The sequence below is a fragment of the Pararge aegeria genome, chromosome 3, assembly GCF_905163445.1.
Source record: "Pararge aegeria chromosome 3, ilParAegt1.1, whole genome shotgun sequence".
Taxonomy (NCBI): domain Eukaryota; kingdom Metazoa; phylum Arthropoda; class Insecta; order Lepidoptera; family Nymphalidae; genus Pararge; species Pararge aegeria.
Genome location: NC_053182.1, coordinates 20930465 through 20955240, shown reverse-complemented (window position 1 = coordinate 20955240; position 24776 = coordinate 20930465). Strand labels below are relative to the sequence as shown.

Genomic DNA, 24776 nt, shown 5'->3' with positions numbered 1-24776 from the left:
TTTATGTGCACTAAAATAAAATTTAATTTTCGATGTAAAACGTATTATTATATTAGATAATAATATCTTCGATTAAAGTTATTTCTTAACATAAAAAGTTAACATTGAAATGTTTGTCGTGTTGGTTTTTGTAATATTGAGTACCAATGATTTCCTTTTAATAATAACACTAGCTGTTGCTAGCTTCTTCGTCCGTGTTTATTACAATTATTAACAAATCCCGTGGGAACCGTTTGTTTTTGTGGGATAACAAACAAATAACGAGTATACTACGACAATACACACATCGCCATCTAGCCCCAATGTATGCGTAGCTTGTGTTATGGATACTAAGATAATTGTTGTACTTATAGTATACATATAAATACCCGAACACTGAAAAACATTCATGTTCATCACACAAACATTTTCCAGTTCGAATCGAACCTACGGCCTTTGACTCAGAAAGCAGGGCCGCTGCCCACTGCGCCAACGGGCTGTCAAATGGGCCGTCGGATAAGCCTATGTTGCTCTCCGTCCTTTTAGCTAACTCTTATGCCAAAAATCAAGTTGATTTGATTCTTACGGTTCGCATTTATAATATTTATATAAATGCAAAAAAGTATGCTTTATATCCCAGGAAAACAAGCGGTTCCCACAGGATTTGTAAAAACCGTAAAGAATGCGGGCTACAGCATATTGCAATATATTTATACTTATAATTTAAATAGTAAGTACACGCAGAGGTACGTGTCAGGTGGGTGAACCGCGAATATAATAATTGAGCTTACAACTAATCTTTGCTTTTTACAAGTTGTTTGATATACATAATTGCATATAGAGGCGGCGTAACAATATAAAATTGTGTTCGTTAACTATTAAATACATTTTTAAAGCGCATTAGGATATTGTAAATAGTTAAAAGTCAGTGAGATGTTAGTACGTGCACTACACGGCTAGCATGGTCATAAGACAATTATGTCCCCGGGGAAAGGATAAATATGTATCGTCTTCCACAGCTTTATCAACCCTTGACGAAATAATATCCAATTAATATATATGTAATAATAAACGGGGATAAACTTCTCTTACTCCATGTTGCTTTAGCAGGTGGCCCTTATATCCCCTGACAGGAGATAAATTTAAAATTCAAAATTCATTTATTTCAAGTAGGCCTAATATAAGCACTTTTGAAACGTCAAGTCTGTCTATTTGTAGTGATTCTACCACCGATATAATTTATATCCCCTGTCAGGGTATATAATCGGAGGATATAATTTTTGTCTCCTGCCTGTACTAGCCCTACTGGAGTCCTAAAGATCTATTTACGCCAGGCCGGATCGAAGCGACCAAAAATCGTGGTACTGTTTTTAAAATTCAACTTAAAGTGGTGAGATTGCTGACAAGGGCTTGAGTGATATCTCACCTGCGGGAACGTGATGAATGAAGAATACACTTATTGTACACCACAGAGAAAATTCACAGAGCTACATATACAATAGTACAATAAGAAAGTTCAATTTGGCGGCCTTATCGCTATATAACGATCTCTTCCAGGCAACCAAAGGCTAACGAGAAAATACTATAGGAAATTGGTATGTGGTACCACATACATATATATGTATATAGGTAAAATATTATGATTTAACTAAATAAACATACATATATTGATACATGTGATGGTACAGTCTAAGATGGTAACTGGCTAACCTGTCAGGGGTATGGCAGTAATATTAAACCTGTACTCCTAATCGGTTTCTACGCGACATCGTATCGGAACGCTAAATCGCGTAGCGGCACGTCATTGTCGGTAGGGTGGTAACTGGCCACGACCGAAACCTCCCACCAGACCAGATCAGAGAAAATTCGGAAGTTATAATTTCCCAAATGGCTCGAACACGGGAATTGTTACTTTAATTCGGTTTATGTGGCACTGAGTTGGTAACAAAAATAATACTAGGCTATTTTTTCGGCCTATCTAGACCAGAATTGCTAGCCAGAAGATATGGAATGCAGTTACCACAGTCACTTACCACGAACAACGAACGTGGAAGCACTTTTCAGACTAATTGAAATGAAGAATTTATTGGCGCAATACGTGTGTCGTCTGACCTTCTAGCCGTAATCTCACTGTTTATAGAGTCTTTGACAAAGTTTATAAATATTATAGACTAGAAAAAATACATCTTAGCAAAATTACATAATATTTATAATCAAAATACACTTTTATCTCAAAATTATGATAAAAAATTGTACAGAAATATGCCGAATATATAATATAACCCAGTAGTTCTGTTGCTCAGCCACCTTACTACCTTTGCTTAAACCAGTTTTATTTTAATATTGTTGACGTTATGTTATACAGTAATGGAAAGAACGATCAAAGTCACCCTAAAGCTTGCCTTAGCCTAGACATGAAAAAAATATAAACTTACAAAATCACGATAAATCACGTTTTGTTTTTAAACGGTAAAACGATCAGAGTCCGAGGACTTTGATCGTTCTTACAAGTTTTCGATCGAATAGTCATACGTTCTCCTGCTCTGTGACATAACTAGGAGAAACATTCGTTTTTCTTTGAATTTGTTGTTGTTTTCGCCGGTAAATTAATTCGTTTTAAAGAATTTTCTACATGTCTGACTGTGAAAGCGTTATCGAGGATGTTGTGGTAGATAAAAATTTGAGAGCCGTATTAGCGATACAACACTTTATCTAAGCAATTATTGTTACACGCAAGAAATGTAAACGTTACGACACTATCGAATGTAAACCAAAATCAAATTCTAAACAACTTTAACTCAATTAAATGAGCAAAACCAGTTTTGGCGGGAAATTACAGTTACTATACACCTATAATGAAAAGACGACCTCTCGACTACCGGAGTATGAGGCAAACTAAATTGTCCCAGCTTACTGTCAGCCTACTCATTGAATGCCTCCTCGATTCGAACACGTCACCGGCGCCTACTGGTTGTCCCCAAGTCAAATACAAATTATGCTCAGAATTCTATAATATTGCGTCTGGCAAGAAACTATAATAAATTTTATTCAAAACTTGATATATTTCATTTATCGAAAACACAATTGAAGAATGAAATAACTAAACTGCATCGTGAAATCATTCATTTTTGCACACTTACGAACACACGCACACACTTACGCACACTCACACTCATTCATGCTGTTGTGAATATCGTAAGTGATTATTTTGTATATTTTGTACTTGTACCTATGGCTTTATATATTATATAATCTAGATTTGGCCTTATTTTACTAATAAGATAAACCCTTAACCAAAATTGTTTGTAACGCTGTTGGATTACTAATAAATAAATAAATAAATAATTTACGAGATGCAGCATACAGTTTCAGAGTCAAAGTGTTACAACAAACTACTGATACTAATTTAGAAATTCAGATTTGTTATACGGCATTTTATCCCTTTATGGAATAACAATTTAAAAGCAACAGTTGAAGTCTGGAGTAGTTCAACCTGATAATAGAGGAAAACACACCACAAGACCACAAATAAAGTCCCAAGCAACTAGAATATTTCCACTAAGACTTTGATTATTTATATGGTTTGGGCCTTGAACTTGAAAAATATAAAATATTTCAATTTTTTAGTAAATAATGAAACCAAAGTACTAGCAGTAATTTTAAGGCAGAAATTATTATTATGAGTCTTCTAAGTGAACAAATCATTTATCGTCTAATTTATAAAAAAAACTTCGATCATTCTTTCCGTGTACTCTTCAATTATAATCCTTATTTTTGGAATGTCAAATGAACTATTATTTTAAAATAATACTGTTTATACAAAAGCAGTAAGCCATACACTTTTTTTCCCACTATTATTGTGAATTTTGGGTTGCCAACGCATACAACATATGTTATAAAACAATATATGTTATATGTTTACTATATTTAATGATCCACCATCGCATCGTGTTTAGAAGCAACAAATACAAAAATACAAATATGATAAAAAAAGATAACACATAGGACACAAAATAAATAAAAGTTATATACATTTTTACATGACTTAAATAATAATTTTAACTTAAACTAAATCGACTTCAAAAATCGTAGTCTTAAAATACCCCTGGTAATAAAGTATACTGTTTACTTAAACTGTGGAAACTATTAACACTGATTTCAAAATATGTAAAAAACGAGGTCGAATACGATGTCTCTAGGCCAGTGGCGTGCACTTCGTAGATGCACAAAAGCACTGCTTACCCTAAAATTTATAGGATTATCTTGTAGGAGGAGGATTCTTGCCATTAATGCAATATCCATGCTGTAGTTAGACTGTTGTGTGGGAACAGGGAAGTGGTATGTAGCGACGCTGTGTGGTGACGGCAGGACAGAGTCTTACCGCGGAAGTAGTACGTACGACTGCGATCAACAGTCCTTCAGTCCAGCAGTGGCTACGGATGGGATAGCGATGGTTGTGTGGCCCGCGCCCGCCACGTCACGGCGCGGCGGGCGGTGTGGTGACGTGCACGGGCTTGGCGGGCACGCAGGTGCCTTGCGCGATCTCGGCCGCCTGTATCTGGTGCGCCTTGATGAACGCATCCAAGCCGTACAGCACCATCGCCAGGTAACCGAAGAACTGGAAACGTGGAAGACTCGTTTAGTATCAAATTTTTAGGGTTCCGTACCTAAATGGTAACCCTATTACTAAGACTCCGCCGACTGTATGTCCGTATCTCATGAACTGCGATAGTTAGACAGTTGATATTTTGGATAAAGTACATATATCTATTGCCGCTATAATAATAAATACTAAAAATACAAAATAAAATAAATGTTTAACATAACATACATGATTATTTTGACGTTTATATTACAACTGTACGGAACCGTTTATGAGCAAGTCCGAGGCGCACTTGACCGCGTCTTTTTTAATACGCTACAACTTGACCCTTGACTGCAATCTCACAGTAGTATAACCTGCCTGTCTGTCTGTCTGTCTGCCTGTAATTCCACCGGAAATCCCGACCTTTAAACCGGAACAAAGCAATGTCGCTTAACAAAAATCTCTTCTACTAAGCTGGTGATAAGTGGTGATAAGTAGTAAGATACTGTTAGTGTATACAATGTGTAACCGAAAACTGAAATACGCACGTTGAATGGCGCATAAGTATATTTCATAAAGAATCACCCTGTAAAAATATTAAATCAAAAGAAGCATATTTATATATAACAATTGTTTATTTATGACAACCCTATTGATGATAAAAGACCGACACGTGCATAGTACCTACGATACGCGACGCGTACCTATTAAAGTGGCAGGAGTCACTTGATTTTAATATTGCATGAAATGTAAGGGCTGTATATGTTTTCTTTCAAAATCTATGACAGTGGTTTACTCAAAAACTATAGCATTTCGGTTTCAGAGATAGTCTCAGAGACCGTAAATAATGTCGTCTAAAGCCTATGCAGTAATATTTCGGTTTTCATTTACACGTACAGTTAGTGTATTATAAAATAAGTTCGGTTTACATAGAATGTAAGCTTACAGAAAAATCCTATTGTAATGTTAAGGGTTAATTAATAAAGCTTGGGTATGAATTGCTCTTACTTCATAGATTTATATTAATTTTCTGTGAGATGGTGATAGCAAAAAAATTACCCGGCTTAGTTTATTGTGGGCTCTTAGACCAGGGCGCGTTTGGTTTAATTTGGCGATCGAAGCTATGGACTATCCCTTTAAAATTATGTAAACATATGCATGTGTGAACGCTTCCATAAATGCCTGTGATAGAGCTACATGAAAAAAAATATCCTGGGTCGGTTTCTACGCGATTTGAGCGGCACGTTTTTGTCGGTAGGGTGGTAGCCGAGGCCGAAGCCTGTCAGCCAATAGAACAAATGCATGGAGGCGACTCACCCCAGCCGCAGAGTAGGCAGCGGAGCCGAAGGCCACCACGATGGTGGACGCGATCAAGTACAAGAACGCCAGTACGCCGCACGCGACCAGCTCCACCTGCAGCCACCTGAAGCGGTGGTACTTCTCCACCAGGTGGAACACGTACACAAGCAACAGCGCCGCGCTGAACCACAGGCCGAGGTGCGCCACGATGTTGAAGTACACGCCGCGCCCGTTCGACCAGAACGCTGATGATTGTATGCAGATAAAGCCCAGGAGGTTAAGGACCTGCGACGCGGGGTAACCAATTCAAAAACTCGAATTCAAAATTTATTTCAAGTAGGTTGGTTTTGTAAGCACTTTTGAAACGTCAAAGTCAGTCTGTTTGTAGTGACTCTACTACCGGTTCGGAAGTCAGATTCCACCGAAAAGAAGCCAACAAGAGACTCAGCAGGTTGCTCGTTTTAACATACGTACAAAAAATGAGGAGGTTTTCAATTCGGTTGTATTTTTTTGTATGTTAGCTCCGAACTCTGTCTTTTATAAAGCAATTTGAAGATAGTATATTTCTCATGTAGTCCCATTTTAACCAGTTCAGGATCTGTATAAGTTTAACTCTTCAAATATATACACCGATAGTGATTTGAGCATTTGCTATCAAAAAGCACTATTTGGTCAAGTGAAACTGATGATGAAGGCCACTGATGGCAATCGGAACTACACAATAATAAGTATTACACTGGTTCCTATTATGGTATATAGTAGAAAAGCAATTTATGCTTGTCGCAATAAAGGAACTGATGATGAAATGCCGGGAGAATTCCTCAAGAACGGCCGGCTTCTAAAAAGCAATATTTTGTAAAAGGTTATGAGCAGTTGACATTCGGCTATTATAACTTAGATATGATTGCGAATCTACCCACTGAAAGCTGTCAAAAAAAATTTTATACAAACAAGAATTGTAATTTTTTATACAACTAAAAAGCAAGAAATAAATATTTTCTACCTTTTTTAAGTCTGTGCCCTGTAAAATTTAGAAAGTTACTATGTAATGTATTACTTTGTTCTCCTTTTTATATAGTGGCAAGGAAAATACTAGTAAATTCAAAAATCAAGATTCTCTTATTTAACTATCCACAGTCTATTAAACTTGGAGTAGTTTAATAGACTGTGGATAGTTCCAGCAGTATACGTTCAGAACCATCATAATAGTATATTATGTATTCATGTTACTAGTATGCATAATTGTATTTAAAGTACATAATAGCTTGGATGATAAACCTTACGTAGACATCATAAGGGCCATATTATGACCTAGAGAGAAAGCAAGTTTGATGAAAATAATGTTATAAAATTACAACTTACAATCACAGTAGCTTTCATAATTCCAGGAGTTGTTTTCAAGTAGGAGGGATCAAAGCGAGTTTCTGTCCTAAACACTACATTGGTTGAGCCCATGCTTTGTGGGGCTTGAGCTTGTGACACCATATTTGCCTGTAAATTAATATAAAAAGAAAAAGTTTTGGTGTAGTGCATCATCTGGGCCCAAATCTACTATTATAATTGTATCTCAGTGGTTGAAAATGAATTAATGAAAAAATTATAACAAAGACTATAATCACATTTGTCAAGCCTGTATTTAACTGGTCAATATTTAAGGAGTATTTATAATTTGCTTGGTTACTGTAAGTTTTTTTAAATTGGATTATATAAGAGCAATAAGAGCATGCAAAGCTGATTAGAAACATCACCAATAGCATATTTTAGTCCACTGATAGACCAAAGGTGCTTAGGACACCTAGAGAGAAAGCAAAACAACAGAGGGGTCAAGGTAACAACAACATGGTCGCCACAGCAAAGAAGGCAGAGGGATAGACCCAGAAAAAGGTGGATGGATTGTGTGGCAGAGGATTTACCTTAATTTAAAATTCGAAAGCTGAAATTGTGGAAGAAGGAAGTGAAAGTGAGATCACAATGTAGAAAAATAGTAGAGGAGACCATGAGCAACAAATATTATAGTGGAAGAAGGAAGTAAGAAATGGACCAATGTGATTGGAAATGGTTGGTGATTACAGTAGATGGTAAGAGTAGCTAGGAGGATGCTGCAGCCTGCTTTCCTTAGTATACCATAATGTGTTTGATCGACTACTGATAAAAATTGTTGTAGCCAACTTGTGGCCCCATGTAGGCAAAATCTACCTAATCAAACTTCCACTATTTTGCACAGACCTTCTCCAAGATAGAAAAGGATAATAACCTTTATATTCTTGAGAGCAGATGAGATGCTTTTTTACACTGACATCACTTTCACTGTGATTGCCTCAGGCTAATGTACCCCTCTTATACTAATTGCTGCCAAAACACCTTCATGGTGATAGCAAATATGGCCTCCTTATCTTAAGCTTTGTGCTTCCATAGACTGCTTATTACGCTCATACTTTAGAGTAGGGCAGGTATGGATGTAGGTGCTATCACCACTTTTTAGAAGTTTTGTTTTTAACTTACACACACTTTTTTCACATATTTAGCAAACAATGTATCTGTATTGATATTAGGTTTAGGTCAACTCATTTTATATTTATTTGAGCATGAGAACTATGTTGAAACATTAACTATTATAATACTTACCGATTTAATGTAAAGATGGCTCTTTATTGTAATGATTTAAATTTGAAACTCCGCAGTTAGATAACACTGCTCTTCAGTAAGGGAGATAAGGATGTAGGATGTAGTCATCGCCTCTCCTTGACACTAAATCACAAACCGATACCGAAATGTGTTAAATGCATCTCTGACTCATATATTTAAAATAGCATTCCATGATTTGTTCACTTCACGGTGTTTTAACAACAGACGCAATGGATAAGTAACCTATTGTTTACATGGTAAATACCTACGTGAAGTTCAAAGTTGCTGCTATAAAATAATGAAACAATTACCGTGGGTCAGTTTCTAATAACGCTGACATCACTTCATAGTTTAGAGTACCTATTAAAATATTTAACGAATAGTAGATATTTTCAAGAAATTCGAAAAATCTTCATAAAATTACCTTCCACTTGATTGACACTTTAGAGAATATAGGTATAAAATGTATTAAAAGTCAATGTCAATTCTATAATCTGTTAAATGTCACTGTCGCACACTAGGAACGCGCAAGGCGCGTTCTGGGAAAAGTAGGGCGCGTTTTTTTGAATCTCATAAAGTTTTGGTTCATAGATGTCTATTTGGCATAAGGGACCGGAATAGGAGGGAGTGCAGGAGTTCATGGGGTGTTTAGATGGCACGAGTGTCTTCGGTGTTTGCAGAGGTTGCGGAGGACGGAGGCACTAATGAAAACGATTGGATGTGTGAAATTGTTGCGAGTGGATGTTTGTAATAAAAAAATTATGGTACTTTTAAGGCGCCTTTTCAATTCAATGGTTTCCCACTTTTTTCTATTTATTGACAAATTTCCAGAGATTTATAAACCACCAAAGATTATCCCGCACACTACTCAAGATAACACGGACACTTACAAGATTATTTATGAAAATGCTATCAACAATTGAAAACATTTGAATAAGGAAATATACCTTAAAATCAAATAATATACGAATATTGAACGGTGTTGGCTGGCATGGCTGTTATTTTCATGTAATAAAATGAATGTAAAATATATTGTTTCATAAAACTAATCTAAAATAAAAATTACTACGTTCTAATCGTTCAATCGAATTCGTGGGAGGCCTTTATCTTGGTATGTGCCTCTGTGGTGGGTGGATTCTTATTCAAGGAAGGAAATGTCATTCAAATTGGAAATTTATACGAATTACAAAATTGTCCTGTTGTGTTTATGTTTATAAGTATTTATTTGAAATTTTAATTACTTAGTTTAAAGTAAAAGTGTGAAACACTAGCAGAATTTATAGAAAAGCGAGGTGAGCTTAGAATTTAAAAAAAAACATTTGGTCAAGCGTTATTCTTGTTGAATCTATTTTGTATTACTCAATAAACTCTATTTTAGGTGGTGACGAGTCGTCTTGTTACATTATAGTTGTATATTATGTTTCTCACGTTATTTCATTAATAGGAAAATGAATAAGATTTCGTATAACTGCCTCCTTGACTTAGTTTTTAAAATTTACCAGCGAACGTAGTTTTTTTAGTTAGCTAGTTTTTCCCTCATGCAATACATTTTTATCACCGCATTTACAAGGAAAAAAACGCATTAGACGATAGACTAAAGATAATGTACTCGTTTCTATTTTAATTTGTGGTTTTATTTTTTTATTAACAATTTCTATATGTATTTGGCAGTTTTACCAATTTCTGGCTTAGTGATAAAGTCAACAGATAAGGTCTGCATATAGTATTTCACACTGTGTTTTGTGGTTAGTAGTATTTTACATTATTTAAATGACTACATGTGTTGTAGGGCCTCATAGACCTATTAGGGAATATTAATGTTATACAAATAAACTACTTAACTAAAATCTGGAGGTTAATATTTTTGATAATTCCTTATTGAACGAGAAATTATTTTTCAAAAAGTATAAAGTAAATGTATAAATTCAAATTCATCAAAGTTGTTCCGTTTTGTGAATAATTATATATTTAAATCCATGCCTGATGGCCAGTGTTGTTGCAGAGTAATATTAAGTGCAGAAGATCACAGAAGCTGGAAGGCAATTCCGAGACTAAAAAAAAAAAAAAAGTTTTGTTGGCATCTTTTGAGTTTCCCCATATGCTTAGAAAAGTACAAATCTGTGGGATATCAAATTCAAATTCAAATCTTCTTTATTCATGTAGGCCTGTCACAGGCACTTATGAAGTGTTCATACATATAATATGTTTACATAACTTCATTGGCCAATTTAAACCTAAAGCTACCCAAACGCGCCCTGGTCTAAGAACAGCCCACAACAAACTAAGCCGGGTAAATCTATTTTTGTTATCACCATCTCACAGTAAATCAAAAAACACCATATCAACTACATAACTGTGTGGATCCTTATGATGAATCTTTATTGAATGAATACACTTTTATTGTACACCACAGAGAAAATTTACAAAGATACAAATACAACAGCACAACTTTATTGTATGGAAGTGGAGTGGAACTATATAATGTGATTTCTCCAACTGCTTAACCAACCCCCAAAAGGCCAAGACTAATCATCTGTCCAAACCCACGTTGATAGCCTAGTGTACCCAATAGGCTACCACTGCTTGGCATACGAATACAGGGCTCTGCTGCTTGAAAGCTTCAGCTGTGTGCACTTGTGGTAAAATTATGATGCGTAGAAACCGAAAAGGATTAGGGCTATTGGGTCAATAAACTTGGACTAAAAAGCGTAAAGGTTAAGGTTGCCAGATGTGAGATGACTCATTATGTAACCCCTGACATTTTCGCGTGGTATTTTCGTGATTGGTTACGTAATGTGTATCACCCAAAAGGACCTTACGGCTTTGTCAGAAGAGCACAGTAAAATATAATACAGGGGACAGAACTTGACGTAAAATTTTAGAGGCATTCCGGCAATCCGCCAGAACTTGAATGGAAAACTAGCTTTTAACTCTTATCAGCTGATATCTCGTCATTGCTCGTTGCATTAAAAAGAATAGATTTACTAATACAAATCGATAATGTAATACCTACTCAGTGAGATAAAAAAATGTTGAGTGCTGTGATTGAAACTTGTCGTGCCTAATGCCCCATTATAGTTAGTGCTAACTACTGGGGTTATCAAGGCAGTCCCGTGACCGTAAGTGGTTGGAAGTGTAATAGGACGCTACGTCTTATTACACTTCCGATTGCAAAGCCCGTCCCCTAGTCGCTGCCCTTGAGGGGACCGGAAGTAGTCGGGTAAAAAGTACTACGCTATATATTGGATAGAAATTGACGTTTCTTTGCGGAAATCCATAACATATTATGAAAATTAAGCTTAATTTGCAAAAGCACGAGAATCTGTATGCATATGCATACAATACAATCTCTGCACAGCGTCTTCCGTCGCATATTATAAATATTGAGCTTAATTTGCTATACTTAGTCCGCGAAAAGCAGGAGAATCTGTATGGTGTAATTTATAATATCTTCAATCCTTATACTCCACACCAAACAGATCTTGCGCAATGTACCCTCTACGCACGTTTCGCTCCGAAACCGGAGCATCTTCATGTTGACTTTATAATGTTCGGTTTAGTGTGGAGTATAAGGATTGGAGAAAGTATAAATAACATCATACAGATTCTCGTGCTTTTCCCGGACTATAGCAAATTAAGCTTAATTTTCATAATATATCATGGATTTCCGCAAAGTAACGCCTTCTTCTATCCACCGCTTCCGTGGAGTTAACCGGAACTGGGTCTTATCCTAGGTCACGGGGGCGTACGGCCTGAACCCCAATCTAAAATAGCCAAACCGGCCAACATTAAACAAACTCGAAATACGAATTATAGAACGCGTGAGGATGTCTGTAAGATTCGGACTTCGAGTCAACCCAAGGGGTTCCAACCTCAACCGTGGGGCCTCAACTCCTGTCGAGGTACGCGCTCGTTCCACCCCCTGATGACGCTCTTACAAACCTTATGGTGGCTATCAGCAAACCTTATGAGCACGTCTCGCGATAAGCTCGCAGCTGGAACCAATTGGCTTTTGACAGTAACGCCCATTAGTATGATCACGATCACGATTACACTACAACGCGTTATCCGTTCGCAGCTTTAGCTACCATTTAAAATTGGTATTGTTAACTTCCCCACGTTCACATCCGACGTGGGTCATAACAAAACAGTTACTTTTGTATACACATAAATCCTCTCCAGAATCGGTAATCGGTTCAGTGGTTTCAGAGTTTAATGTGATTCGATTACAAACAAATTTTTCTCTTTATAATATTAGTACAGAGACAACGCTGTCAATTACTTAATAAAACGATCTCAGAGAAAACTTTGACAACTTCCTTGTTTTATTTCACGGAATATAGTCTCACGCCCTTAATACCGCATCTTTGTAATAACTTGTATAATTAACTTGGTAATTATTGATAATTTATGTGATGAGTGGCGACGGGCGTCAGCCATCCGTAGAGCAGTATTCATGAAATTTCTTCATCAAAAACTAGAAACCAGTCATTAAAATTGTATTTATTCGAAACAAGTTTCTTTCTACATCAATAGTTTCCCTTCATTAAGTTACGCATATGGTGCCATGTGGTGGCAGCAGATAAGAATTACAGTTGTCACCACCCTTCCTCTTCCCGCTAGTGTCGTACGAGGCTACTTAGGGAATATATCGCGGAGCGTGCAGTAGGGTCCTCCGTGCTACAATCTACTGCGATCACCAAACCCGCCTGTCCAGCGTGGTGATTAAGTACTAACTATAGTCCAGCTAACTGTTATAGGTGGTAGAGTCACTACAAACAGACAAACTAGACGTTTCAAAAGTGCTTATGTTAAGCCCAATTAAAATAAATTAATTTTGAATTTGAATTTAGACTGATGCTGGTGACCCTCTCACGCCCGTTAAAAATAAGTTAATGCGATATTTTTCAGTTAAGCTAACATTAAGCTAACACAAGCTACAGAAATGGAAGAGGCAGGGTTCCCGGGGCAACACACCACCACCACGGTGACGTCCAGCACCACTGTGCAGACCAACATACGCTTCGACCCCTCTTATATTAAGACTGTCCCGGGTATACTGAAGGTTATACAAGTGGTGAGTTGACGGCTGATGGCCCTTTCTTCTATTTTTTCTATTCCAGTACTAGTCTGCAATCTCACCAGGTGATACCTAAGCGGTGATGCAGTCTAAGATTGTAACGGGTTAACCTGTTGGAGGGTATCTCAGTTAAATTGCATAATTTTCGCTTGGTACTTAATTCCTACGCAATTGTGGTTAATGTTATCGTTTTTGTATTACTAAGTTGTGGAAACTTCATTGGTTTATGTGTTATAAAAATACAGCATTACTGTTGGTTTCCATTTAGCTAATAAATAAATAATAATCTGCACAAAAATCGGTTTCTACGCGAAATTGCTTGGCGGCACCGTCTTAGACGACGGTCAAAGACTCGAGAAAATTCATAAAATTATAAATAAAAATTAAAAATTATAAATAAAGAATTTGAGTTTGAATTTTGACGGCCGACTGGCGCAGTGGGCACCCATCCTGCTTCTTATATTATATTATAAGTATTTATGTATATTATACATAAAAGATGCCTTTATTTTATTTAGTATGTTTTCTGTACTTACGGACGAAATGCTTATACCGCCATTTTGTGTGGGTGGCCAGGCGTGTAGCTTGCTGGGCTTCGTGTGCATCCTGGTGTCGAAGTTCGGCGTGCTGAGCCAGGGCACGTACTTCAACTGGATCGCCATGATCGCCTTCTGGTTCACGGGCATCCTGCTGGGGCTGTACCTATTCCACCTGGTGGAGAAGTTCTACAAGATCCCGTGGCTGAAGATCGAGTTTGTGTTCACGGCGCTCTGGACGCTGCTGTATCTGATCGCCGCCATCTTGGTTGGCACCGCGTACTACGACAACGCGCACACGGCTGCCACGGTGAGATATAGCATGTTAATGTCACTAATGCGGTAGTTGCTGCGTGAAAGGAGGATCAGGTAACGAACCCACTTCAGCATTAACGATTTAAATATTTCATCGCTTTGTTATGGTGTCTTATAATTGACGGACTCAGCAGAAGGTGCAGTTAGTGGTTAGTGTAAAACCATCTCCTATCGACAAAGCAACACTTCGTAGGACATGAAAGCAATACGTACGTCGTAACGTGCCGCCCCGTGTCCATAAACCTGAGGCGTAGGTGTCAAGCGCCATATGCCTGCTAAACCATGCTGCTTGGTCGCACAAATAAGCGAGCCGGTTGTAAATCCCCGGACATTTATGTATCAACATGATTGCCTAAAAGAAAAACGTAAGGTCATATCATAAACGTAATATCCAACAAAAAATTACACATGTTTAGTCGCAGTCAGACGACATGCAAATCTTAAAGTACAGTTCAGTTAGCCTATAACAGTCCACTGCTAAACTAAAGGCCTCTCCCAACTGGGGGTTTGCCCATAATAACCACATAGTATATCCCCTTAGACGCCTCGTACGATATTTATTTATTCATAAGACACACCAGCAATTAATTGTAACCACATTCATAAAAAAAAAATATGTGTTAGAATTACAAATTCTGTCTAGTACCATTACAATAATCAATTATATGTGCATACAGCATTATCGTTGTTATCTCCGGTCACAATTTAAAAAAAAGAAATTGAAAACCTAAATAAGTATTTAACTATAGATTATTAAAAATAATAATATAAATATGAATTATAAGATATCCTCGGGAATCTTTCGGGTGGTGACAGCTGTGTTCCGATCTGCCGTCACCACACGGCACTTATGACTGAATACCCGATAACAGTTCTTCGGCTCGGTGGCGACGGTGGCGTACGCGCTGGACGCGTTCCTCAAGTACACGGCGGTGCGCGCGGGCGGCCTGGCGCAGGGCTCCCGCGTGGTGTCCAAGCAGACCGCGTCCGTGAGCCCGCCGCGCGAGGGCTACTAGCCGGGACTCCGCCGCCGACGGCTACGCGGACTGCTTCATTCGCTGCGACAATTAACCGCCCGTTTTATAGTATAGAGTTTATGGCGAGCGAGCAAATCTTATACTAAGGCAGTACTACAGCACTCAAGCACGACTGCAACGCACGGAAATTTTCGACTGGTTTCGATTTGTTATTAACTTAACTACTTACACTGTTTCATTATTGTTTTTGTTGATATATAATTATTGTTAAAATTTTTACATAAAAATCATGACACAACTAATGTTGAATTTCGTTGCTATACCGCGTAAGTAAATTAACGCAGTTTTCAGGGCGTAAATAAACTGTATTTCTATCATCCGCGTAAGTAAATTAACGCAGTTTTCAGGGCGTAAATAAACTGTATTTCTATCATCCGCGTAAGTAAATTAACGCAGTTTTCAGGGCGTAAATAAACTGTATTTCTATCATTATTTTATAAAGGTTTATCATGCAATTTTTGTATTAAAATATAACAGAGTGTTTTTGCATCTCCTTAAAACTATGCTTATTTGACTTGCGTGGTACTTTAAGGCGACGATCGATCGATTTTATTTTCATTTTTATACAAAGTAACTTCGGTAAGTGTACTTTTTAAATATTTTTATATAGATAATGTTTAATCTTAAGTTGTATACAAAGCCTCAACTAAACTAAAATATTGCAACTGTTCCCTGTTTAATTATTTGATTTGATTCAATTATTCCATGACAAATAGGTACGTAAAACCTAGCACGCATGTTGCGATTATATGTAAGTAAGTTTTAGTTTAGTTAAGGATTTGTACCAATCACAAATCAGCACCTATTATACATTTATGTATACCGAAATAGCTATAATGATAACTATTTTATAAAAAGAAACAATAAACGGCGACATTTTTATCATCTTACAATCGGCAACTACTTTTATGAATGTTGAACAAGAGTGAACCAACCACCGAAACTGTAATACCGCGTAGAACTGCCGCTGCACCGCGCCTTTTGCAGTATCTATAGGATGTTTCTCATTGCACCCAAGTAATTATTCATTACTTATTGAAATATTTGTAACCCATCAACATTTCACAATTATCTGGGCCGTTGAAAGACGAATAAAAAGTCGTCTGTATGTATAAGGGCCACCGCTCATTGCGTTTTTTTTGGTCGCCAAGTGGAGTGCTATGAACAGATACGGAAGTGTGCTCGCTGTAGATACATCGCAAAACGGCGACAAATAGTTCCAGCAACCGATGACTCTGGGGTACGTGCGCCCACAAATCATGGCAAGTTGTTTGAAATTCATGTAAGGAATCGGGGCGTTTTGTCGCTCAGTTACATTTAACAGTCGGTAACACAGAGGGCGACAGCCAACAGCGACAAAAAAATAACAATAAGCGGCTGTTCTTACCTCACAAACAAGTATGTGCCTTCAAAAGAGCTTTAACTATTCGAACGAAAACACCAACCGGCGGTCCGCACGGTGCGTTGCAGTGACGCACCGTAACTTTTTCGACGCACTGACGCCCAAACAGGTTTTGAGGCGCAGAGCTTTGGTGCGTTCTTTGAACTAAATACAAAATACATAACCAAAACAACGTAGTTAGTCTATGGTCTCTATGGTTTCGTAACTACGACGTACTCGAATACACGCCGTACACGATAACGTCGTGAGCATTGTGCGACGCTGGCCTGCTACACCAGGGTTTGTCTGCGTAGAACGCCGCTCTGTCGCTGCAACGCATCGCGTACCAACACACAATCTGTATGTTTTCTGTTCATACTAAATGTTTATAAAACTTATTGATAGTATTTTTACCAAGTTGGGTCGCTTTGCTTTTCAAGTTATTATGATAATCGACGCAAAACGGATTTTGGTTAGACTTCGAAGCGACTAAAGGAATATAACGGAGAGCTCGCAGCAGCGTCCTCTATGCTACTACTACCATCTACTGCGATCCCCAACCTACAGAGCCCTTCAGTCTAGCAGTGACTATTATAGGCTATTTATGAAGTCCGTGTACATTTATCATGAAAGCTAAGTAACTCAACGTGGCCATATTTTTTGCTTTAACAAAGTATTCTTTATAACATGACACACTCGTTGCCGAATTATTTTCCCTTGTTTATTTTTTTTATTGAATTTAATCAAACTAACGAGATTTTAATTAGTTAAGTAAGATAAATATATACCTTAGGTTATTTTCTAAGTGTTTATGAACAGTTACTTGTACTAAATAATATAGTAATCATTGTTTTTACTTTCACTTGAATCATGTTTAAAGATGTAAGAATATTTTTGATACTCGAAAACAATTGCGATCAGAAGAAAAGAAAAACAATAATCTGAAGTTAATTTCGTGACAAGGACCTTAGTATATCTGTCTATTTCTGTTCCACAAAATCGACGTAATTTGCTTTGAGCAGTTTATCTCGTCTAGTTTGCCTTGCCTAGCAAGGTTTCTCTGGTCGGGTGGCTTTGGCCATGGCTAGTTACCATCCTACCGACAAAGGCGTGTCGCTAAGCGATTTTAGTGTTCCGGTTCGACGTCGCGTTGAAAACGTTTAGTGTGTGTGTGTAGTGAGTCATTCTCCCTAACAGGTAAGCCCGCTACCATCTTCGCTGCATCATCACTTACCATCAGGTGAGATTGCAGTCCAGGGCAAACTTTTAGTAAAAAAAAAAAAGTAAAAAAATAGCAAAATAGCAAATGCTTAAGTGAATACCTCACTATGTAATACCTTAATAATGTCGGAGCTTAATTTTGTTAAGCTTCATAGCATAATCATATTAGAAAACGCAACGTGATTTATTTGTGGTTATTATGAACAAAGCGAAAGAATTGTTCTAGTTAAAATTCGTTCGATTTGTTAAATTTGTGCATATAAGGAAGATTCAGCCATATTTTTCCTGGTTTACAGTCTTCAGCTACAAAATATGAGGTAGCTTCCAAGAAGAAACATACCTACATGTATTTAGACATTTCAACTGATTTTTGGAAATGAATGTGTTAAGTTGAGCTTATTTTGCGCAGAAATGTTCTTACGCCCACTGGCCTAAAAGCATATTTTTCAATCGCCAAATATTAATTATTTGTTAGGTCATTTTGAGCTCTTGGCAATGATCTTTAATCCGTAAATACATTTTTACATTCACGTTCAAAATGTCAAATTAATTCCTTAAATAAATATATTAATTTTTAGACACTGAAACAATTAAGCCTCTTTTAACCGTAGAAATAAATTTCATACTATGGATAACACTGATGTATGTGTGAAATATTTAAATTAACAAAAAGAAAACTAAATCTGTATTTAAAGACTACCTCTAATCGTGTGTTTTGTACTTTTTTGTGTTTATTATTATAATAATGATTAAGCGTGCGTTCAGACATGCGGGAATCGTGCGTTTACGAATCGCGCGGTTTCAAACCGCAAAATTGTGATGCTATTCAGACACGCGCGGTTAGTATGCGATTTCGTGCGGGTAAAGCGTCAGTTTCAAAATGGAGGTCGACGAAGAAGTGTGTTTACTGTGGTTGCTCCTTAAAAAAAAGAAAAGAAAAAGGCGGTATTGGGTGCATCCAATATTACGTGACCGACTAGTACATGGTCAGTTCGTAACATTATATCCCAAATTAAGAATGTATGATAACAAATTTTTTGACTATTTGAGAATGTCAATAAAATCTTTTGATGAACTAATTGAACTGATCAGGCAAGATATTTCATGCTCTGAAACGCATTTGAGGCCAAGCGTGTCACCGGAAGAGAAACTCGTAATAACTTTAAGGTAAGATTTATTTATTGTTCTTCAAAATCAGCATAAATATTTTCTATAACTGTAGAGGACTGAGAGCCAGAACTAAATTGCGATGGTGACGGTGACGGTGCCGGAACAGGAGGAGATGATCCAGATGTAGTAAAATATCCTTGCGGGCTTGTATACTGTTGTCCTTGCCAATACGTAGGTGTGATCTGCTGAGTATTGTAGCGAAGAGGGGGTGGTAAGCTTTGTCCTTTTTGTATCACTTGAAGTAATTCAATTTTGGTTGCTAAACGCCTATTTTCTGGTACTTTTCTGAGTTCTTTATATAACGACAAACAAAAGAGTTTGTCGTCATCTTGCTTGGTAATACTATTTTCTTGAAGTTCATTCTGAAAATGTTTTCGTGACTCGATACTTTTTTCTATTAAAACCGCTATTTTTTCTTCTGGCACTTGTGTTTTCTTACGTTTAGGGGGACGTATTTCAGTGGCTTCGGTTGCATTGGCGTTTAGTTCACTTGTCTCCTCACTTTGCCTTTCATTCTGTTCTTCAATATTAGTTGTAGTGTCTTTATTACTTACACTATTCTGCAGGAAAGATAATCTTGAAAAATACATATATCGGGCTCCTTTACGAGCACCTGAACCAGAAGGAGTTGTTTTTTCTTTTTTGTATTCTTTATTGTAGCAATCTCGTATATTTTTCCATTTTTTTTGGAGTTGTGTACCTAAAAATAATAACATTATTAATAATATTCTTGTTTCAGATATCTTGGTACGGGTTGTTCATTTGGAGAACTAAGCTACAATTACCGCCTAGGAAAATCGACGATTACTGGAATTGTCCGCGAAGTATGTAAATCATTGTGGAATAAGTTGGTAAACATAGTCATGCCCGAAGCGACTGAAGATATCTGGAAGACAATAGCACGAGACTTTGAGAGATATGCAAATTTTCCAAATTGCATTGGTGCTATAGACGGCAAGCATATCCGAGTTATAAAGCCTGTTGATTCGGGTTCTTTGTATCATAACTATAAACATTACTTTTCCATAGTGCTCTTAGCACTTTGCGACGCCAACTATTGCTTTACTTATGTTGATATTGGGGCTTATGGCAAAAGCAGTGATTCTGCTATATTTAAAAATTCGGTTTTTTATAAACGCCTGACAGAAAAATCATTAAACATACCAACACCTAAACCAATATCTAATGTAGACCTAACACCAATGCCTTATGTTATAGTTGGAGATGAAGCCTTCGGCTTAGCAGAAAATTTAATGCGCCCATATTCAGGCAAATGTTTACCATATGAAAAAAGGATTTTTAACTATAGGTTATCGAGAGCCCGACGTAATATTGAGTGCACTTTTGGTATTTTGGCGAACAAATGGCGCATCTTTCATAGGCCTATAAATGTAAACATAGATTTTGCCGAAGATATAATAAAAGCTTCTTGTGTTCTACATAACTATGTGCGGACTAGAGATGGTCTAAAATTTAAAGATACTTTATATAATGCACCCATGACTAATCTCAATACCTTGCATGCGGGAAGAGGGACACCGTCATCTTTGAATATCAGAGATAAATTCGCTCATTACTTTGTGAATGATGGGCGTGTTCCATGGCAAGACACAAAGATATAGCTGCAACTAACATACCGTACTTGTAATGTTTAGGTACATAACTAAATGTAAACAAACGAAATATGGTAATACCGTTGTGACCTTCATTTGAAAAATGCTCGAAATGTCTGCATAAAGCAGCCGAAGTTTGTTTATATTTATTTAAGTACCTAAAGTATACGGAGAGTATAATATACGCTTCATAACAATAATTATAACATAATTCTGTCAATTATTTTTTGGTGAATAAACCTACTTACTTAAAATATTCTTTTTTTCCACCGTGTCTTCGCAATTTCCAAATATCTCCACCAACTCTTGCCAAGCTCGGTTCTTGATAATTTTATTTGAGTAATCATCACACTGAATGTCCCATATTGCAGGTCTCTTCTCCACCTCATCAATAAATAGTTCAGTGTCGAAACGATCCATGGCGAACTCGCGAACAGTGACGTGCTCACCGCGCGGTATCCGCAACGCAACTGAACGCGAAGTAAAGACTCCATAGTAATAGAAACGCGCGGGAGCAGCGCGATTCTATTTTCTGGCGGTTGGGTTGCGGTAACCGCGCGGCTTGATTAACCGCGCGGTTATGTCTGAACGATTACTAACTAACTCATATAAATAAGACCCGCGCGATTTCCATGCGATTCTATAATCGCGCGGTTCCCGCCGTGTCTGAACGAGCGCTAAGGCTCGCTTTGTAAAATAGAACAGCTGTTAGCGTGCGTTCAGACATGCGGGAATCGTGCGTTTACGAATCGCGCGGTTTCAAACCGCAAAATTGTGATGCTATTCAGACACGCGCGGTTAGTATGCGATTTCGTGCGGGTAAAGCGTCAGTTTCAAAATGGAGGTCGACGAAGAAGTGTGTTTACTGTGGTTGCTCCTTAAAAAAAAGAAAAGAAAAAGGCGGTATTGGGTGCATCCAATATTACGTGACCGACTAGTACATGGTCAGTTCGTAACATTATATCCCAAATTAAGAATGTATGATAACAAATTTTTTGACTATTTGAGAATGTCAATAAAATCTTTTGATGAACTAATTGAACTGATCAGGCAAGATATTTCATGCTCTGAAACGCATTTGAGGCCAAGCGTGTCACCGGAAGAGAAACTCGTAATAACTTTAAGGTAAGATTTATTTATTGTTCTTCAAAATCAGCATAAATATTTTCTATAACTGTAGAGGACTGAGAGCCAGAACTAAATTGCGATGGTGACGGTGACGGTGCCGGAACAGGAGGAGATGATCCAGATGTAGTAAAATATCCTTGCGGGCTTGTATACTGTTGTCCTTGCCAATACGTAGGTGTGATCTGCTGAGTATTGTAGCGAAGAGGGGGTGGTAAGCTTTGTCCTTTTTGTATCACTTGAAGTAATTCAATTTTGGTTGCTAAACGCCTATTTTCTGGTACTTTTCTGAGTTCTTTATATAACGACAAACAAAAGAGTTTGTCGTCATCTTGCTTGGTAATACTATTTTCTTGAAGTTCATTCTGAAAATGTTTTCGTGACTCGATACTTTTTTCTATTAAAACCGCTATTTTTTCTTCTGGCACTTGTGTTTTCTTACGTTTAGGGGGACGTATTTCAGTGGCTTCGGTTGCATTGGCGTTTAGTTCACTTGTCTCCTCACTTTGCCTTTCATTCTGTTCTTCAATATTAGTTGTAGTGTCTTTATTACTTACACTATTCTGCAGGAAAGATAATCTTGAAAAATACATATATCGGGCTCCTTTACGAGCACCTGAACCAGAAGGAGTTGTTTTTTCTTTTTTGTATTCTTTATTGTAGCAATCTCGTATATTTTTCCATTTTTTTTGGAGTTGTGTACCTAAAAATAATAACATTATTAATAATATTCTTGTTTCAGATATCTTGGTACGGGTTGTTCATTTGGAGAACTAAGCTACAATTACCGCCTAGGAAAATCGACGATTACTGGAATTGTCCGCGAAGTATGTAAATCATTGTGGAATAAGTTGGTAAACATAGTCATGCCCGAAGCGACTGAAGATATCTGGAAGACAATAGCACGAGACTTTGAGAGATATGCAAATTTTCCAAATTGCATTGGTGCTATAGACGGCAAGCATATCCGAGTTATAAAGCCTGTTGATTCGGGTTCTTTGTATCATAACTATAAACATTACTTTTCCATAGTGCTCTTAGCACTTTGCGACGCCAACTATTGCTTTACTTATGTTGATATTGGGGCTTATGGCAAAAGCAGTGATTCTGCTATATTTAAAAATTCGGTTTTTTATAAACGCCTGACAGAAAAATCATTAAACATACCAACACCTAAACCAATATCTAATGTAGACCTAACACCAATGCCTTATGTTATAGTTGGAGATGAAGCCTTCGGCTTAGCAGAAAATTTAATGCGCCCATATTCAGGCAAATGTTTACCATATGAAAAAAGGATTTTTAACTATAGGTTATCGAGAGCCCGACGTAATATTGAGTGCACTTTTGGTATTTTGGCGAACAAATGGCGCATCTTTCATAGGCCTATAAATGTAAACATAGATTTTGCCGAAGATATAATAAAAGCTTCTTGTGTTCTACATAACTATGTGCGGACTAGAGATGGTCTAAAATTTAAAGATACTTTATATAATGCACCCATGACTAATCTCAATACCTTGCATGCGGGAAGAGGGACACCGTCATCTTTGAATATCAGAGATAAATTCGCTCATTACTTTGTGAATGATGGGCGTGTTCCATGGCAAGACACAAAGATATAGCTGCAACTAACATACCGTACTTGTAATGTTTAGGTACATAACTAAATGTAAACAAACGAAATATGGTAATACCGTTGTGACCTTCATTTGAAAAATGCTCGAAATGTCTGCATAAAGCAGCCGAAGTTTGTTTATATTTATTTAAGTACCTAAAGTATACGGAGAGTATAATATACGCTTCATAACAATAATTATAACATAATTCTGTCAATTATTTTTTGGTGAATAAACCTACTTACTTAAAATATTCTTTTTTTCCACCGTGTCTTCGCAATTTCCAAATATCTCCACCAACTCTTGCCAAGCTCGGTTCTTGATAATTTTATTTGAGTAATCATCACACTGAATGTCCCATATTGCAGGTCTCTTCTCCACCTCATCAATAAATAGTTCAGTGTCGAAACGATCCATGGCGAACTCGCGAACAGTGACGTGCTCACCGCGCGGTATCCGCAACGCAACTGAACGCGAAGTAAAGACTCCATAGTAATAGAAACGCGCGGGAGCAGCGCGATTCTATTTTCTGGCGGTTGGGTTGCGGTAACCGCGCGGCTTGATTAACCGCGCGGTTATGTCTGAACGATTACTAACTAACTCATATAAATAAGACCCGCGCGATTTCCATGCGATTCTATAATCGCGCGGTTCCCGCCGTGTCTGAACGAGCGCTTAATGTTTACTAAATTAGGTTTATAATTGTTATTTACTTTGTTACAATAGCATTAAATAATATACTTATACCTATTTATAATATTATTTTATACTTAACAATAAAATTACTTGATAATATTTAAGAAAAGTATTGGTCAAATTTTGATATGCAATGGTTAATATCTCAGAAAAAAGGTTTGTCATACAAAGATATCTGGCATATGATGTCATGTTGCTAAATATTCTGTTCTGACCGCAATCTTTATTAGCAAATATTAACAAAAGTCTATATTTGAAGTCAAAGTCAAAAATTAATGAGTCAATTGACAAGTAGTTGATTGTAATGTTTTTTACATCAAAGCTAAACTAAAGTATTTTATTATGTTTTTTTTTGGAAGAGGCTATACTTTAGGATAAGGATTTAGTCCCGTGAATTAAGTTTAGTTCAGAGATTTGTGTAGTCTCCAATACATCTGTAACCTAAATTGACAGGTCTTAAAGTATTACTATCCTTACTATACCACTACTGTCTAA

The 24776-nt window shown here is 37.1% G+C and overlaps 4 protein-coding genes across 7 annotated transcripts; 3 read left to right on the top strand and 1 right to left on the bottom strand.

Moving 5' to 3' along the window:
* Nucleotides 1-3275: 3275 nt before the first annotated feature.
* LOC120637401 (CKLF-like MARVEL transmembrane domain-containing protein 4) lies at nt 3276-8923 on the bottom strand. 4 transcript variants are annotated; one of them, XM_039909226.1, is made up of 5 exons: nt 8800-8923; nt 8489-8611; nt 7226-7354; nt 5882-6148; nt 3276-4597 (listed from the first exon to the last, which is right to left on the bottom strand). In XM_039909226.1, the coding sequence occupies exons 3-5, from the start codon at nt 7346-7348 to the stop codon at nt 4457-4459; spliced, it is 531 nt and encodes a 176-aa protein (XP_039765160.1). In that variant the 5' UTR covers nt 7349-7354; nt 8489-8611; nt 8800-8923; the 3' UTR covers nt 3276-4456. The 4 variants fall into 4 exon arrangements, with proteins under 4 accessions (XP_039765160.1, XP_039765161.1, XP_039765162.1 ...); XM_039909227.1 differs by lacking the exon at nt 8800-8923 and adding an exon at nt 8758-8774; XM_039909228.1 differs by lacking the exon at nt 8489-8611.
* Nucleotides 8924-9630: 707 nt separating this feature from the next.
* LOC120637437 (CKLF-like MARVEL transmembrane domain-containing protein 4) lies at nt 9631-16801 on the top strand. Its single transcript, XM_039909281.1, has 4 exons — nt 9631-9780; nt 13400-13565; nt 14145-14414; nt 15292-16801. The coding sequence occupies exons 2-4, from the start codon at nt 13434-13436 to the stop codon at nt 15433-15435; spliced, it is 546 nt and encodes a 181-aa protein (XP_039765215.1). The 5' UTR covers nt 9631-9780; nt 13400-13433; the 3' UTR covers nt 15436-16801.
* Nucleotides 16802-18807: 2006 nt separating this feature from the next.
* Nucleotides 18808-21519, top strand: LOC120637435 (protein ALP1-like). Its single transcript, XM_039909279.1, has 2 exons — nt 18808-19225; nt 19968-21519. The coding sequence occupies exons 1-2, from the start codon at nt 18939-18941 to the stop codon at nt 20848-20850; spliced, it is 1170 nt and encodes a 389-aa protein (XP_039765213.1). The 5' UTR covers nt 18808-18938; the 3' UTR covers nt 20851-21519.
* A 31-nt stretch (nt 21520-21550) lies between these two features.
* On the top strand, nt 21551-24261 carry LOC120637436 (protein ALP1-like). Its single transcript, XM_039909280.1, has 2 exons — nt 21551-21966; nt 22709-24261. The coding sequence occupies exons 1-2, from the start codon at nt 21680-21682 to the stop codon at nt 23589-23591; spliced, it is 1170 nt and encodes a 389-aa protein (XP_039765214.1). The 5' UTR covers nt 21551-21679; the 3' UTR covers nt 23592-24261.
* Nucleotides 24262-24776: the final 515 nt, after the last annotated feature.

Coding starts and splice junctions, on each gene's coding strand:
- LOC120637401 (XM_039909226.1), bottom strand. CDS start 7,348: ATGGTGTCACAAGCTCAAGCCCCACAAAGCATGGGCTCAACCAATGTA. Junction 6,149..7,225: donor TTATGAAAGCTACTGTGATT/GTAAGTTGTAAT, acceptor CCCGCGTCGCAG/GTCCTTAACCTCCTGGGCTT. Junction 4,598..5,881: donor CTGCCTACTCTGCGGCTGGG/GTGAGTCGCCTC, acceptor CCACGTTTCCAG/TTCTTCGGTTACCTGGCGAT.
- LOC120637437 (XM_039909281.1), top strand. CDS start 13,434: ATGGAAGAGGCAGGGTTCCCGGGGCAACACACCACCACCACGGTGACG. Junction 13,566..14,144: donor TACTGAAGGTTATACAAGTG/GTGAGTTGACGG, acceptor GTGGGTGGCCAG/GCGTGTAGCTTGCTGGGCTT. Junction 14,415..15,291: donor ACGCGCACACGGCTGCCACG/GTGAGATATAGC, acceptor ACCCGATAACAG/TTCTTCGGCTCGGTGGCGAC.
- LOC120637435 (XM_039909279.1), top strand. CDS start 18,939: ATGGAGGTCGACGAAGAAGTGTGTTTACTGTGGTTGCTCCTTAAAAAA. Junction 19,226..19,967: donor AAACTCGTAATAACTTTAAG/GTAAGATTTATT, acceptor TTCTTGTTTCAG/ATATCTTGGTACGGGTTGTT.
- LOC120637436 (XM_039909280.1), top strand. CDS start 21,680: ATGGAGGTCGACGAAGAAGTGTGTTTACTGTGGTTGCTCCTTAAAAAA. Junction 21,967..22,708: donor AAACTCGTAATAACTTTAAG/GTAAGATTTATT, acceptor TTCTTGTTTCAG/ATATCTTGGTACGGGTTGTT.